At 36.1% G+C, this 18,293-nt stretch overlaps 1 protein-coding gene across 8 annotated transcripts in view; it reads right to left on the bottom strand.

Moving 5' to 3' along the window:
- ZNF385B (zinc finger protein 385B) overlaps positions 1-18,293 on the bottom strand; it is a 439,446-nt gene that overhangs the window by 111,314 nt on the left and 309,839 nt on the right. For all 8 annotated transcript variants that reach the window (XM_017868262.1, XM_017868263.1, XM_017868271.1 and 5 more), the window contains one exon: positions 6,074-6,216. In XM_017868262.1, the coding sequence (XP_017723751.1) occupies positions 6,074-6,216 (143 nt within the window). The remainder of the gene's footprint in view (positions 1-6,073; positions 6,217-18,293) is intronic.

Here is an 18,293-nt window from a genome sequence, read left to right as displayed (position 1 = left end):
CACAAAATTAAGAATGTTGAGCCTCTTGCAATAAAGTAGTAGTGACTGCCCTTATACTTGTGCTTTCCTAGAGCAGTTGTAAAAACATGGCAGGACTCACAAAAATATTTTAAATAAATAGGCACATAAAACACCTGCCAATTGGCAGAGAAATTGACAGGTGGCTGTGGTGCCAAGTCAGCTCTTGATTATAGCTATAGCTCTGAACAGTTACACAAATACATATGCATGTACACAATGTGCGGGTGCTAAAAATAAACTTTACTTACTTATTGTCACATCATGTAAGTTGGGTATGTGTTTCAGTCTGCTCAGACTGTCATAACCAAATACCATACACTGGGTAGCTTAAAAAACAGAAATTTATTTTCTCATGGTTCTGGAGATTGGAGGTCCAAGATCAAGGTGCCAGCATGGTGGGGTTCTGGGTGAGGGCTGTCTTCCTGGGCTTGCAGCTGGCTGCCTTCTTACTGTGTCTTCCCATGGCGAAGAGGAGGGAAAGCTCTCTCTGCTCTTCTTATAGGGCACTAATCACATCATGAGGGCCCCAACCTCATGACCTCAACTAACACTAATAACCTCCAAAGGCTCTATCTCCAGATACCATCACTATCAAATTGGGGGTTATGACTTCAACATATGAATTTTGAGGGGACATAAACATTCTGTTCATAGCAGTCTACATATATAAATATATCCTATAAATGTACTTACTTTATCATATTAAATTAATATTATCCATCTTGGTAAGTATTCAATTTATTTCAATTCAGAAGAAGTCTCTTCTTAAGGGGAACTAAACACCAAATATTATCCCAGTTGTTTGTGATCAAATATGAAAATTTAATCCACAATAAAGGGAATAGGAGATCCTAATTCTAATGTAAGAAACAATTGTGTGTATTTTGGCAGCTCCCACAACATTATATACAACCACTGAAGAATGACCATGGATAAATTGGCAAATCTAAAGAAAAATTAATAACAAAAATTGAAAACATCTCTACTAAGATAGAAAATAATTATGTTTTCTGTTGTTTCTTGAACACTGTAAACTTCAGTAATGATTTTCACTTGGCTGATGTTTCTTGGTTTTTATTATCCTGCCTTTATTAAGTCTATTTACTTCATTTTTTCCTTATAAGTTTATTGGACACAAGGGGGTTTTTGTTTTATTTAATTTGCTTATCTTCTCCCCAAACTCAATACTCTTTACTACATATATTATATTTTCAATAAAATCCAGTAACTAAGAATTTTGTTTTTAATTAAATACTCTTAAAGCTGGGGTATGGGACAAGGAATGTAGTAAATACTTGCCAATATTCACACACCAGCCAAACAGAGACAGCTGGGCACTATAGCTGGAAGCGAGTTTATAACTATTGCCTTTAGATTTAAAAACAATGACAGTTTGGCCAGGTGCAGTACCTCACTCCTGTAATTCCAGCACTTTGGGAGGCTGAGGTGGGCGGATCACCTGAGGTCAGAAGTTCGAGACCAGCCTGACCAACATGGAGAAATCCCGTTTCTACTAAAAATACAAAATCAGCTGGGCATAGTGGCTCATGACTGTAATCTCAGCTACTCAGGAGGCTGAGGCAGGAGAATTGCTTGAACCTGGGAGGCGGAGGTTGTGGTGAGCCAAGATCATGCCATTGCACTCCAGCCTGGGCAACAAGAGTGAAACTCTATCTCAAACAAACAGAAAACAAAACAAAACAAAAAATCAACCAAACAACAACAACAACAAAACAATCACAGCTCTCAGGAAAATATAAATTAAATTAAATTAAGTACTTGGGCTTATCACATGGTCTTAGAAGGAACTCATAAATGTTATTATTCCCTTTAATAGGTGCAGGAGTATGAACATTGAAAACCAAGGAACTGGGGCCCTTTCTTCTCTTCCAAAAAATATTGTTGAGCACCTGTGTCAGACACCCAACATACTAAGATGAATAAGATAGAGCCTCTGTCCTCAAGGATCTGATGTTCTAGTGAAGAAGACAGATTAACAGGTAATTAGACTATGGTATAACAGCTGCTACAATTAATGTAATCTGGGGCTACTTGGGAAACACAAAGGATGGGACTTAACTCAGACTTGAAGAGTCACAGAAGACTTCCTGGGAAGGAGGTGATACCTAAATTGAACTTTGAATGACACATAGTTGAAGGTGGGGTAGCAATGGTGGAAATGAGTATTAGTGGGTAGGCAGGCACAGGCTTTGGAATATTAAGATCAAGATCTTTAAAACTTTATGCTTTGGTCCACACAGGCTTTTACCTATAAATGACTCAAAACTGCCCCTCTGTAAAGTACGCTGCTGAAGCACAGAGTTAACATCATCATCCTCTAAGCGTGTGTCCTTGATATGTACTCCATCATAAATTATCAATGATCCAAACTCCGTCTTATCATGTGTCTTTAAACTCTGCTTATACAAAGACTAAAATTATTTGCTTATTTTTACACACATAAGCATTGAGAGAGATTCTTTCAGTTGCGGTGGATAAGGCAAGGCAACCACTAAAAGAAGACTGTGAAGCATATTTCTTCATCCGGTACAACTTAGCATAGAACAGGCATCTATTCTATTTTGGAATACAACAGGATCTCATTTCATTCTTGCTATGTTTATCATATAATGTTATCATACTTCACTACAAGAAAGAGGAAAAAACTATGTTTTTTAAAATCTACTTAAAGAGAATAATAAAACATCAAACCTCCAGAACTTTCAACTATGGTCTCAGAGCATAGTGTTTTCATTCTTCTGACAATAATTATAAGATTAAAATTGACCTCATTTCTTATGTTTACTAATATTAACCTTGGCTAAAAATAAAATGATAAGGTAGATTTCACCTAATTTTCAAAGAACAATTGGACTATTGAGTACAATATACTTTAAAAATTTGCCAACAAGAAATTATAGCTGTTTTTCAAATACATTCTGCTTCATATTGTTTGTAGAGGTCTATTATACAATTCAAAAAAACCATTTCCTCCTTCTATTTAATGATTCTGCTGAAAATTGCCTACCATACTTCCAGAAAAGAGCACAAAAGATTTCTGATTGAGCTTTGTTCACAATGAATGAGGTGGGAGGTGATATGGGCCAAAAGACTCAAGGACGCAAAGAGCCCGAACATGAATTTTGAAGTTAAAAAGATTCTATTCTAATTCAAGTCTCAGTTCTTCCTTCAATAACTCTCTTTCTTCCTCTAGACAATAAGAGTAATAATCACTGCCTACCAAAATGTTTCAAGGTCTAAGTACTTTGAGAGATGTAAAACATCACAAATATACAATAATCCAGTATACTTATTGGTGGTGATGCAATAGTGTTTTCCTAGGAAAATGTGGACAATGACTTTCATGACATTCCCTTAGGTATTCTATTGGGTGAGTTGGATACTAGAATGGAAAAGTCTATAGGAAAAGAATTAGAGTAATTTAAATTGCAACTCACAGGGAGAAATCATAGGTCACCCAATGATCTCATAAATTCATTTCTTGCAAGATAATAGAGGGTCCCACTTGGAATGACTTAATATTTAACACACTACTAGAAGGGCTCCTGTTTAATAAATGCCATGCATATAATACAGGGAGAGTAAAATAATTATTTCATGTAGTTATTTGCGGTATTCTTCATCTTAGCCAAATAGTATTTTTATGTGAAAATTATGTTTATTTTCTTCCAAGAAGGAAAAAAATGAACTTCTATTAATATAATTACTCTTTGGGTTTTCTCAAATATGTCTTAAGATTAATTGCTGTGTACAATTAATCAAACAAAATGACGTTAGTACATCTGTACCCTCTATGCAACATGAACAAACCATTATGAAATTGTAATTTTATCTTTAAAAATCCTTTATGAAAGTATTCTCTCCATTTTTGCTTTGCAGCTCTTCAAAACAGAGAGGCAGATGTAAGACATTTTGATAACAAAAAAAGTGACTAACAGATTAGTGCTAATCATATGATTGCAGTTGTAAAAAAAACTGTGACTGGGTACCTTGGTACCTTTTAGTTATATGTGTAACATACTTCCAGAAGGGGACTGGAAGGATGGATGCCAGCTGCTGACCACCTTCCTCTAGTGAAGAAAGTAAAAGTATGCAGGGGTAGGGAATATGACTTTCTAATTTTACCACAAATGCTAAAGTTTTATTTGAATTTTTGGAATAAGTATTCATGTATTATTTATGTTAAAAATAAATAAATAAATAAAGAGACCAGTGCAATGGCTCACAGCTGTAACCCCAGCACTTTGGGAGGCCAAGGCGGGTCAATCACCTGAAGCCAGGAGTTTGAGACCAGCCTGGCCAACATGGCAAAACCCTGTCTCTACTAAAAATACAAAAATTAGCCAGGCGTGGTGGCAGGCACCTGTAATCCCAGTTACTTGGGAGGCTGAGACACGAGAATCACTTGAACCTGGAAGGTGGAGGCTGCAGTGAGCCAAGATCATGCCATTTCACTACAACCTGAGCGATGGAGCAAGGCTGTCTCAAATAAATAAATAAATAAAAGAAAAAGTAAAAGAAAATAAAATAAAGAGAGGTGAGCCACAGTAAGCCATTTGTGACTATCTGCATCATGAATGCTGCTTCCTGACAGCAACTAGACTTCAGCAATGGCTATAAATGCTAACTTCCAAAGGCACATTAATCAAAACACAAATACCTCATAAATGTTCTATGAAGTATAGCTTAATTCAGGTATGATTGGAATGTGTCACACATGTTTGAATAGAGGATACCACTGGCATCCTCAAGTTCACATTCTCTGAAATGGCGCAGTGTGGTGCTCTGGGATGGAGCGGGTGGATCAATGAAACCAAGGCAGGCATGATTTATCCTAGAGTCACTCCACTGCTCTAGGAACAATGCTGACCTTTTGTAACTTTTTTTTTTTTTTAAACTGTTTGACTTGTCTCTGAAAACTCAAAGAAGACAAAACATTTAACTGTTTACTCACTAAGTCAAGGCCAGTGCTCTGTAAAAGTTGGCTGATGCCCTACCCCCTAATTACCTTACAACACTAAGCCCTGACAGAGGCCCTGTCAGCAGATTTTCTTGACAACCCTTAAGGAAAAATCCTCTTGCTGTATTCACTTCATACAGAAGACAGGCTTGCAAATTGAAACATTTTGCAGTATTTCAGATGCTCGCTGTCTGGTGGTGTTGATAATGCATTTTTTTTTTTTTATTGCAGCAGCATTTATAATGCTGTATCATTAATGTAGACCATAATGCCCCAACTAACTGTATTTATCAACCAAGCAGACAATTTATGCATTCACCTGAACTGTTGAACCTTTTCTTTTACTATAAGGTTTAGAATCTGGCTACAGATTGATTTTATGCTAAATTATATTGTTGAAAGATGTCATACTCCACTTGACATGCCTACAAAATGTTTTTCATTGAAATAAAAGAAGGTCAGCTGATCTGAAGAACATCAGTAATTATAAGTAATTCACTAACATTTATCCTATGTTTTAAAATGCCAAAGTATCTTGCAGATAACTAATATGTAGATTTAAAATGAGTGTTTTTCTTTTTTTTAATAGAGTCAAATTCACATCATCTACAATAGCCCCAAATAGAAATTTTGTGTAGGATTCACATTTTATCTAAAATATCTCCCAAATAAAATGCAGCCAGAGAGATAAAGCCTACAGTCATTTTTTTTTTTTTTTCTAAGAGAAGGGAAAAATCAATGAGTCTTGGTATCTCTAAATTGTATTCCTGAGCATGTGAATAACATCCCAGAAATGACGTATGTTCTAAAGCCACTGGAAATTCTATCAAAATTGTGCAACACAACAGGTGAAAAGTTTTCTGTGGAAATATTTGTATAATAAACATGCTGGCTATTGTTTGGGCTACTCCTATGGGTGAAGCATCATCTTTCATAGCACAACTGAGCAGCATAACCAATATATGGTCTAAAATTACACACTTTGGAAACAGGCTGTATCTATTGACTATTCACAAATGTAATGAAAGTGATGGAGGAGGACACAAACAAAATAGAAATGAATTTACTCACTGTGTTAAAATTTGGAAAGAGCCCAACAGCAGAACTACTGTCCACTGGAAAAGACATAAATGGTTTGATATCCAGTGAAGGCTGCATCATCAGGGTAGGTGTGCGCACAAGAGCAGGAAGGGTAGTAGTGTGGCATGTACTGCCTGCCAAGAACAAAACAAAAATGAATTCAATTTCTTGCTCACATTCGTCTCACTCCCAAACCTACAGTGTAAGACCAAGTCTGTTGAGCTGCAACCTGCAAGCAAGAGAGTTATGCTGGAAGTAAGCAAATGGCACAGGAGTAGTAAACACAATAAAAAGGATCTTCCTCCTCATTATCCAAGACAGTGATGCACAATGCTTCCCTATGGGCAAGGGCTGAGGGATGCTCAGACTCAGCCAGGACACCTAGTAGACAGATCCTACTGGCAGGTGAGTCAGGCAGAATGAGAATGTCCTGTTGGCCAACGCTTTGCCTCTGACTCGCCAAAAGTGCAGGAGAGAAGAGGGGAGGAGCCTCCTGAAACCAGACACTCCTTGCTATTAAGAATTACTGAATGGCTAGTGGACTGGTTTTATGCAAACCAGAGATAAATATAAGGTTTTACAAGAAAAGAAAACTGGAACCCGTATAGTTCCTGTCTGCTCTCAAAGTTATGATTCAACTCGTTCTCTTAAAAAAAAACAACAACTTTCTGAAAGTTGCTCTTATTTTGAAGTAAATGGGTAGTCTAGACATTGGATAGTTAGAGACTAAAAGGTTTGATTATGGCTTGGCTGCAGACAGGGTGTTGGGGACAGGTAGTAGTTAAGACAGGGATTCAAATTTTGTCTTCAACTTTTATTTCTAATTTGTTTTGTATTATTGTAGCAAATATCCCCTTTAGCCACTAAATTAGCTGTCACTTCTATTTTTTTTTGTTGACTATTTTTAAATTTTGTTTTAACTTTTGTGGGCACATAATAGGTACATACATTTATGAGGTACACAAGATATTTTCATACAGGCACACAATGCATAATAATCACCTCAGGGTAAATGGAGTATCCATCCCCTCAAGCACTTATCCTTTCTCTGCATTACAAACAATCCAATTATACTCTTTTAGTTATTTTGAAATGCACAATAAGTTATTGTTGACTGTAGTCAGTTTTTTGTGCTATCAAATACTAGATTTTATCCATTCTAACTACATTTTTATTTTTTTAAATTTTAATTTAACTTTATTATTACTATTTTTCAAGACAAAGTCTCACTCTGTCACCCAGGCTGGAGTGCAGTGGTGTGATCATGGTTCACTGCAGCCCTGACCTCTCTGGGCTCTGGGGAGCCCCCAACTTCAGTCTCCCAAGTAGCTAGGACTACAGGTACATGCCACCACACCTGGCTAATTTTTGTGTTTTTTGCAGAGATGGGGTTTTTGCCACATTGCCCATGCTGGTCTTGAATTCCTAGGCTCAAGCAAACCATCAGTCTTGACCTCCCAAAGTGCTGGATTAAAGGTGTGAGCCACCACACCTAGCCTCTAACTATATTTTTGTACCTATTAACCATTCCCACTCCCCTGCCCTCTTCCCATCCTCTAGTAACCATCATTCTATTCACTAACTCCAGTTCAATTGTTTTAATTTTTGGCTCCACAAATAAGTGGGAACATGGGAAGTTTGTCTTTTTGTGCCTGGCTTATTTCACTTAACATAATGTCCTCCAGTTTAATCCATGTTGTTACAAATGCCAGGATCTCATCCTTTTTGTGACTGAATAGTACTCTATTTTATATATGTACCACATTTTCTTTTTCCATTCATCTGTTGATGGACACTTAGTTTGCTTCCAAATGTTGGCTATTGTGAATAGTGTTGCTATAAACATGGGAGTGCAGGTATGTCTTCGATATACTGATATTCTTTCTTTGGGGTATATACCTGGCAGTGGGATTGTTGGGTCATATGGTAGCACAATTTTTAGTTTTTTGAGGAACCACCAAACTGTTTTCTATAGTGGCTGTATCAATTTACATTTCCATCAACAGTGGAGGAGGGTTCCTTTTTCTCCACATCCTTGCCAGCATTTGTTATTGCCTGTCTTTTGAATAAAAGCCATTTTAACTGGGGTGAGATGGTATCTCATCATAGGTTTGATTTGCCTGTTTTTGAAGATCAATGATGACTTAACACATTTTCATATACCTGTTTGCCATTTGTATGTCTTCTTTTGAGAAATGTCTTTTCAGATCTTTTGCCCATTTTTTATTCAGGTTTTTAAAACAGACTTGTTTGAGCTCCTTATATAGTCTGGTTATAATCCCATATCAGATGGATAGTTTGCAAATATTTTCTCCCATTCTGTGGGTCGCCTCTTCACTTTGTTGATTGTTTTCACTGCTGTGCAGAAGCTTTGTAACTTGTGATCTCATTTGTTCATTTTTGCTTTCCTTGCCTATGCTTGGAGGGTATTATTCAAGAAATTTTTGCCCACTCCAATATCCTGGAGAGTTTCCCCAATTTTCTCACATAGTAGTTTCACAGTTTGAGGTCATAGATTTAAGTCTTTAATACATTTTGATTTTATTTTTGTATATGGTAACAGATAAGGGTCTACTTTCATTCTTCTGCATATATATATTCAGTTTTCCCAGCACCATTGATTGAAGAGACTGTCCTTTTCCCTATGTATATTTTTGGCACTTTTGTCAAAAATGAGTTCACTGTAGATGTACAGCTTTATTTCTGGGTTCTCTATTCTTTTCCATTGGTCTATGTGTCTGTTTTTATGCCAGTACCATGATGTTTTGGTTATACAGCTCTGCAGAATAATTTGACGTCAGGTAATATGATTCCTCCAGTTTTGTTCTTTTTGCTTAGAATAGCTTTGGCTATTCTGGATCTTTTGTGCTTCCATATACATTTTAGGATAGTATGTTCTGTCTATGAAGAATGTTGTCATTGGTATTTTGATAGGGATTGCATTGAATCTGTAGATTGCTTTGGGTAGTATGGACATTTTAACAATATTGATTCTTCCAATCCATGAACATAGAATATTCTTCCATTTCCTTGTGTGTGTTCTCTTCAATTTCTTTCATCAATATTTCATAGTTTTCGCTGTAGAGATTTTTTACTTCTTTGGTTAATTCCGAGGCATTTACTTTTAGTTATAGCTATTATAAATGGGATTACCTTCTTGATTTCTTTTTCAGATTGTTTGCTGTTGGTATATAGAAATGTTACTGATTTTTGTATGTTGATTTTGTATCCTGTAACTTTACTAATTTTGTTTATCAGTTCTAGCTCTTTGGTGAAATCTTCAGTTTTTTCCAAATATAAGACCATATCATCTGCAAATAATGATAATTTGACTTTTTCCTTTCCAGTTTGGATGCCCTTTATTTCTTTCTCTTGTCTAAATACTCTGGCTAGAACTTCTGCTATCACTTCCTTAGATATATAAGTTTATATCTTAGATATCTAAGATATCATGGTTTAATGCATGAGTAGAAGATTTATAATGCTCCTCTCCAGTAACAAGCATCTTTCTTTAGTGTATAACTTTCATGTAGTATAGATAAGTAACTGCTGGTGCAGGTAGCTCTCTGGGAGGCAGGCTCTGGCATGTCAGGTTTTTTTTTTGTTTTTTTGTTTTTTTTTTTTTAATGTAACAACTTTATTGAGGTATAACTCATATACCAGACAATTCATCTGAATTGTAGAATTCAATTATTTTCAACATATTAACAGAGTTGTTGTATTATTCCATTTTCATACTGCTATGAAGAAATACCTGAGACTGAGTAATTTATAAAGAAAAAGAGGTTTAATGGACTCACAGTTCTACATGGCTGGAGAGACCTCACAACCATGGTGGAAGGCGAAGGAGGAGCAAAGACACGTCTCACATGATGGCAGGCAAGAGTGTGCGTGCAGGGGAACTGCCCTTTATGAAACCATCAGATCTCATGAGACTTATTCACTGTCACAAGAACAGCATGGGAAAAACCTGCCCCCATGATTCAATTACCTCCCACCAGGTCCCTCCCATAACATGTGAGGATTATGGGAGCTATAATTCAAGATAAGATTTGGGCTAAACCAAATCAATTTTTTTTTTTTTTTTTTTTTGAGACGGAGTCTCGCTCTGTCTCCCTGGCTGGAGTGCAGTGGCGCGATCTCGGCTCACTACAAGCTCCGCGTCCCGGGTTCCCGCCATTCTCCTGCCTCAGCCTCCCAAGTAGCTGGGACTACAGGCGCCCGCAACCGCGCCCAGCTAATTTTTTGTATTTTAGTAGAGACAGGGTTTCACCGTGGTCTCGATCTCCTGACCTTGTGATCCGCCCGCCTTGGCCTCCCAAAGTGCTGGGATTACAGGCGTGAGCCACCGCGCCCGGCCCCAAATCAATTATAGAACCATCACCACTATCAATTTTAGAACATTTTCATAACATCTAAAGGAAACTCTTATCCATTAGCAGTCACTCCCCATTTCCTCCTAATATCCCTAGATCCTGGCAACCACTAATCTATTTTCTTTATCTCTAGATATTTCTATTCTAGACATTTCATTTAAATGAAATCATATAATATGTGATGTGGTCTTTTGTGACTCACTTCTTTCATTTGACATAATGTTTTTGAGGTTTATCTATGTTATACCACATAACAGAATTTCATTAATTTTTTAGGCTTAATAATATTCCATTGTATGGATTTCCCAAATTTTGATTATCCATTCATCAATTAATAGGCATTTGAATTACTCCCACTATTTTGCTATTATAAACAACGCTACTTTGAATATTCATGTGCAAGTTCTTATGTGGATATATGTTTTCAGTTCTCTCAGGTATATACTTAGGAGTCAAATTTTGGAAATTGTTTGGTCATCTGGTAACTAAATGGCTTAATATTTTGAGGAAGTGGCAGGTTGTTTTCCAAAAGGTCTGAAACATTTTACATGATTACTCTCAGTGTATGAGGGTTCCAATTTTTCCTGGCCTGCCTGTATAGGAACACACAATAATTATATGCCTAACATCCCCTATTGACTTCAAGGAGGAATTAACAGTATGAGATAATGCTCCAACTATTAAAATTTCCACCAATCTTTTACACAGTGTACCAGACTCATTAAACTTTCTATTTCAATGATCCTTTTTTGGTAATGAATTTTCTTAATAAACTCTGCGTCATATTTCAAATCGTTCCAGAACATTATTGGCAATAGTGTTTAATGGACTGTCATACTTCATTTACATTGATCCTAAAAACAGAAGAGAAAAAAGAGAGAAGGGTGCCTGAAGCATTTATCTGTAATGGCAAGTCTTCAGGTCAGCCCCATCCATTAGGGAAGACAGAGTAGCACTCAGCAAAAATAGAACCAGCCAAAAGTATAGATTGAGAGTAATGCTGTTGTTGTTGTTGCTGTTTTTCTGATGCTCAAGTAAATACTCTGATCTCAGTCTGTCATTCATATAACCACCCTGTATTTAATTACACATTACTCTTCAAATTAGGTAATGTTAACTTCAGTGCTTGTAGATCTAAGATGATGTATTATATAAATATATCAACTGTTGCAGAGGTACTTATTAAAATATTTATTTTATTTTAAAAGTTTTGCTTTAAACTCTTAGCTAAGTTAAAAAAACAGAGATATCGGCTAGGCGCAGTGGCTCAAGCCTGTAATCCCAGCACTTTGGGAGGTCGAGACGGGCAGATCACGAGGTCAGGAGATGGAGACTATCCTCGCTAACACAGTGAAACCCTGTCTCTACTAAAAAATACAAAAAACAAGCCGGGCGAGGTGGCGGGCGCCTGTAGTCCCAGCTACTCAGGAGGCTGAGGCAGGAGAATGGCATAAACCCCGGAGGCGGAGTTTGCAGTGAGCTGAGATTGCGCCACTGCACTCCAGCCTGGGCGACAGAGCGAGACTCTGTCTCAAAAAAAACAAAACAAAACAAAACAAAAAAAACAGAGATAGTTCTTATGTTGGCCCAATAGCCTATTTTATTATTACTATAGTCATTAAAAGTCTAAAGGAAGGTATAGACTAATTCTACTTAAAGCTGAATGATAAACAAATGTGTAATTATTTTGCCATTGTGAGTCTCCTGGAGGGAAGCAAAGTTCTTTCTCTAAGCCCACAATGGTGGCTCTGATAATACTGTGTAATACATGGCTCCCGAGGGCCTGGTGAGAGTCACTTTGTTCTAACAAACCCAAATCAAATAGAATGCAACAGGGAACTTCACAAACAGATTACTCCATCAACAAAGATTGGAATGCACAATGATCCCCCTTAGCCAATCAAATCTCTATGCTAATAAAGACAAGGCTTGAGAACTACTTAGCTGTTACTACTCATTAGCATAAAAAACTTAGCAGCTGTTTACCATTTCATTAGCATTTTAATGACAATTTGCCATGTTAAACACAGATTGTTTTAAAGTACTAGTAGATCTTCTGAATAAATATCAACTATACTTTCATTAATCCTTCACCTCAACCTTGCTGTTTTCACTTTTAAAACTTACTTTTTAATACTACTTCACCAGGACTTATTGCTTGTTTTTGCAAATGGTAAATAAATAGGGACAAAGTGCATTTTTTTGGACAAGTTCTTTCATGCCCTGATCTCTCTATCTTCGTATTTCAGATTTTGCTGCTGCTGCTGCTGCTAAGAATTCTTTGTCCTCACCTCTGGGTGCCTGAAAGTCAGCAGGAGTTACAAGCAGAAATTTGACCAAAATGCATTGCACTCTGAAAGAAAATGCTTAATTTCTCTAAAAGTCAAGGACTTGTTAAGAAAAAAGGTTGAAAATATAATGATCAGGCATTTCAATACAAAAGGTGATATAATATACCCATTAAGTTGCTACTCTCATGGGACAGAACCAACCTTTGACTTTTGTATAAACTATTTGGCAGTATTACACAAGACACCTCCTATTTGTAGTTCTGTTTCAGAACATAGTATGTAATCAGGAATATATCATAATGAATAAAGTCATGATGAATAAAATCATAACAGGGTTCCACCCTATTTGATAATAAAACTTTTCATATCACTGAATGCATATATTTATCAAACTTCCTGTACTAAAATGAAATACACATATATAAGCATGCATACTCCAAAAATTTAACAGGAATAATTTAACACTCTTGAGAAAGGAATAATACAAGGTGGTCACAGGAGGACAGAAAATTCCAGACAGTAGTTTCACATGTTTAGGAAAAGAAAACTGTTGAAATAGCTGCATAAGGTAGGGGCTGATAAGACCCTGAAAAACGAAGGTGTGGGCCAAGCTGGCTAAGACTAACTGGACCCAACATGGCGCTGGATTTGACTTGGGTTTCACCTAGGATCTCATTCTACTCTCACTAACATACTATATCACACACCCACCAGTGTCCTGACAGTTCTCAGACCACCCATATTGGGTGTTAAAATGGGTAGTACACAGCTCCAAGAAATCTTCACATCTTTACAGGAATCTTCATGAATATCCCTCCATTTGATTAAAGAAACCCATAAATACAGAAACTCCAAACCCTGTGGTGTGACTCACTTCTTTTGAGTATGCCCACAATCCCCTTCCTTAAGTGTGTACTTTTCACTTTGCAATAAATCTGTACTTTCACTCTATCCCAATTTGTCCTTGAATTCCTTCTCACAACAGCATCAAGAGTCTGGACACCAGACAGAGTTGAGGTCTCACAGGCATTTGAGGATCTCCTCTAGTCTACCAGTTTCACACTTATCATGGAATTCCATGTATTCATATGAACATGAATTTCCATTAATATGCAATTACTTTCTTCCATACATTTCACTTTGATGGTAAAATACAAGTTAATTCATCTATAGCTATGAAATCAATAATATGCAAAAGATAATTTCCTAATATGATCATAAGAAAACTATTATTTCAGCTAACTGCCTCTGTAACATAATAGGTACCTTATTATGTTAATGGATTATGTCATAATACATCACAATACAACCTTACTTAAGGACAGATGACACCTGAAATTATTGCCTTAGTCTTTGGCCTTTAGCTATATAATCTTAAAAGCGCATTTAGATTACAACTTTGAGACTTCCTAGTGGCTCTTCTTTATACGCCAAAACAGAAGCAAACAAAACACCTCATTCTTCAAAAGAGTATGCCAGAGTCAACAAATACGCATGAAGAAGCATTTGCAGAATGAGATCAAATCTGTATCTATTCTATATCCTGCAGGAGTAGTTTCTTCTTATGCCATTATTATGCATGTTCCCATCAGTGAGTACTGAAATTAAAACTTAACATATTATAAAACCTATTGTGGGAGGCGATGTCAATTATAGAACTCCAAAAGATTTCTTTAAAGAAATTTAAATGAGTGGCATTGCAGATTTTCTGCCAAACTTAGTTTTATCTTTTCATTGCTTTCCCAGCTTTGTTGCACCTAATACTGCATATTTTTTCCCTCATCGGGGTAATTGCCAACACAGCATCTCCTCCACTTCTCTCAGCATTTCTTTTCTTTCGTTAATCTGCTAGGTGAAGAAAATAATTTACCAAGAGACTATCAAAGCATGGCCACTAAGAGGTGGCTGTATGAATAGGGGAGGTGACTGATAAAGGATTTTGCTTTTGAAAAGGTCTCATAATAGCAATAACAGAGATAACATTTTTATAGAACACACTATGTAGCAGGCACTATCCTAAGTTCATTAAATATGTAGGTATATATGCTCATTTGCATATACTCATGTACATACTTCTACATATTTAATCATCGCAATCTGATTAACAAGGTATTAGCCCCATTTTACAGATGACAAACTGAGGCACAGAGAGACTAAGCCCAACTTCATATAGTTTGTATGTAGATGAGCCAGAATTAGAACCCAGGCTATTTGACTTCTGAATTCTGCTTTTCACTACCATGCTATGGTCACCAAATTGTACAGGTGGAAACAGTCCAGTCATATATTCTCCAGCTGAGGGAGAAACATTTTACCATAAACCTAAGAGACTGAAAATACTGGACCTCCAAACAGATATAGTATTCAATTGGGAATTAGTTGAAACTTATTTGACCTTAGTGTAGTATCTGATACTTAAATAACCAAGATATATAATGAATATATTTATCTAAAAAGAATATTCTGCAGATAATAGTGTTATTTGATTCAATAAATACTTGTGAGGGACTAACAAGGCACAATGCTAACAACTACAGGGATTATGAACTGTGTCAGAACTTATTTTACTTTTTAAGATAAGAAAATAATAATAACAACTGCTACCATTTAATGAGATTTTACTGAATGCCAGGCAATGTGCTAAGTGATTTATATCCCTTATTCTTATTAAATTATAATGCAACTCTGTGATATTTATACTATTATTCCCATTTTACAGATGAGAAAGGTGAGGTTTAGAGTGATTAAAATCACTCAGTATGTGGTACAGCCTGGGTCCAAACTCCTGTTCATCTGACTTTAAAGCCCATGTCATCATTCCCTAAAGTAGGTTATATGTAAAGTTGTTGCATGAAAAAGATTCTGTCATCAAATACATTTAGAAAATGTTGCTTCAACAAAGCTTAAAGCAGTTCTTTTCTGCAACACATCTCAGAGATTTTAATATACTAACAGGCACTGTGGACATCTAGGCAGAAAAAATTTCTTCCCACAATTTTTTGAGCATGGAAACAAGCCTTAAAATTTTTTAAAATTAAGATGACATGGGCAACACTGTTCTACATTTGTTAAAAGCATCAGCTCAGGAGACAGATATATTAGAAGCCGAAGACTCCTTGGTGCACTGCTTTCTTGTGCAACCTTGGACAATTAACTTTACTTATTTATACCTCCACTGTCTTTTCTATAATTAAGAAAAATAAGAGTAGCTATATCATAGGACGTGTGGGAAAACTAACAGATTTTTCTACGCAAATTGCCTAAACCTGTGCCTGATACATAGCCAGTGTTGTATAAGCTTCAGTTACTGTGGTTACAAACTACTCCCAATCCTTGATATTATGCCATATCCCAGGAGAGCATGAATAATTAAATCTATTAATACTTACCATAAATGGCAGCGGTCATGTGTTATCAAAAAAAATGTTAAGTAGGTTCAAGAGAGAAAGAAATTGTATCTGGTTCATAAATGGGGTTCATAAATGTTTCCACAGATGAGATATCTCTTAAGATAAACTTTGAGGAATGGCTTGTGTTTTGAGAGGTATATATGGAAGAATGGGGGAGGGAACTGTATAAACAAAAAGTACAGAGAAAACAGAATATGTTGAAGTTAAAAATTTTTTAGGCTCTCAAGGTATTCTTAGGGTTTCTGGATTAAAAGGTAAAACAGAAAATAGAAAAACCAAAAACCAAAACCATAAATAGAGTATCTTTGTGACCTTGGAGTAAGCGAAGGTCTCTTAAACAGGAAATAAAAGATGCTAATCATAAAAGAAAAAAATTGATGAATATATTCTCTTAGTAAGAATGTATGAAAAAGACACAACCAAGAAAATGAAAAGGCAATCCACAGAGTGGGTGATGGTATTCACAATAAATATTTTTTGCAAAGGACCTGAATCTAGAATATAGAACTCCTACAGATCAATAAGAAAATGACAACACTAGATAAATGGGCAAAAGACTTGGACACTTCACAAAAGCTTATATTAAAATGGCCAATAAACATACAAAAATGGTGATTAACTTCATTAGTAGTTAGGAATATGTGAATTACAACTACAATGAGATATCACTACATATCCACAAGAATGGTTCAATTTGATGAAGAAAGATGAAGATTATTAAGTGTCGACAAGGACACAGAGCAACTAGAATTCTGTATTAAAGTGTAAATTGCCACAGCTACTTTGAAAAACTACTTGGCATTATCTATTTCAGCTGAATATATACATACCGTATGACCCAGAAATTTCACTTCTAGGTATATACCTAACAAAAATGATATGTTCGAGAATGCTTATAGCAATATTCTTCATAATAGCCCCAAACTGGAAATTAGGCAGTTAATCTATCAACAATAGAAAATAATTTTTGTATGTTCACACAATGAAACATTCATACAATGAGACACAGTGATGAGAACAAATGGCACATACTTACATGCAACAACCAATAGATCTTGCAAGCATAACGTTGAAAAAGAGAACTAAAATAAAGGAGTACATGCTGTATGATACCATTTATATAAAGTATAAAACCAGGCAAATTAATTTATTCTGTTAGGATAGTGGCTCTCCTCACAGCAAGGACGGGATGAGGTCGGGGGTGAGATGACTAAAACAGGGCATTCAGAGTGTCTCTAGGACGCCAGAAATGTTCTTTCCTTGATCTAGGGGCCAGCTACACATGTATGCTGTATTTGTGTACATTCATTCAACTGCACACTTATGTGCACTTTTCTGTATGTTATAAATTAACAGAATTTTTAAAAAATGTAGTCAATGTTATTAATTCTAATAAAATGCTTTGACAAATATAGGCAAAATTTCCCAATAAGAATGTCTTCAAATACTGTCAAGTTTGTATAGTTTTAGGATGACAATGATGCTTTTTGAGTTCTTTTTCTTCTACTGCCAGCTTGATTTTGCTCAAAATGATTTGTGAGCAAATAAAATTTCTCTTTAAAGCTGATGCTTCCTTGCTGAATTTACGAAGTGAATAGGGGAGACTAACACAGACTCTAGTGATGCCAAAGAGAAAAATGTATATCTAGAACTCTGAGTCTATAAAATCTAACAATTGGCAGTTACGTGCCTGGATTTCCCTTGGGGAAGCTCAGGGTTCCCCCTAAAGAGCTCCGACAGCAGCCACCATGGCAGCAGCCTGGCAGAATGTTACATTTATAAGTAAATCTTTCTGAGCACTGCATTGAAGTTGATAAGCAATAATGAAGTGCTGCATCAAAAAACATCAGAGAAGCCACATCATGAGGGATTTAAAGCCACAGTGTCCTTTGGGTCTTGTAGTAATATGCCAGCTTTTACACAAAACCATGAATCTTTCACTGAGATGCAACAGATGGCTTTTCAGATGCTGTGGCAATAGAATATGCACAGCCAAGTGGTGATTCATTTATACCTGAATATCTTGCCCACAGACTGAATTTCTTACATTTAAGTGTTGTAAAAAAAATGGATAAGATTTATTTGCTATACTGTACAAACTATAGTTTGGTCAAACATGTGACATACTTCATTG

The sequence above is a fragment of the Rhinopithecus bieti genome, unplaced genomic scaffold (assembly GCF_001698545.2).
Source record: "Rhinopithecus bieti isolate Rb0 unplaced genomic scaffold, ASM169854v2 scaffold_3062, whole genome shotgun sequence".
Classification (NCBI taxonomy): domain Eukaryota; kingdom Metazoa; phylum Chordata; class Mammalia; order Primates; family Cercopithecidae; genus Rhinopithecus; species Rhinopithecus bieti.
Note: the sequence above shows the minus strand (reverse complement) of the source record. Positions and strands in the feature narration are given on the sequence as shown.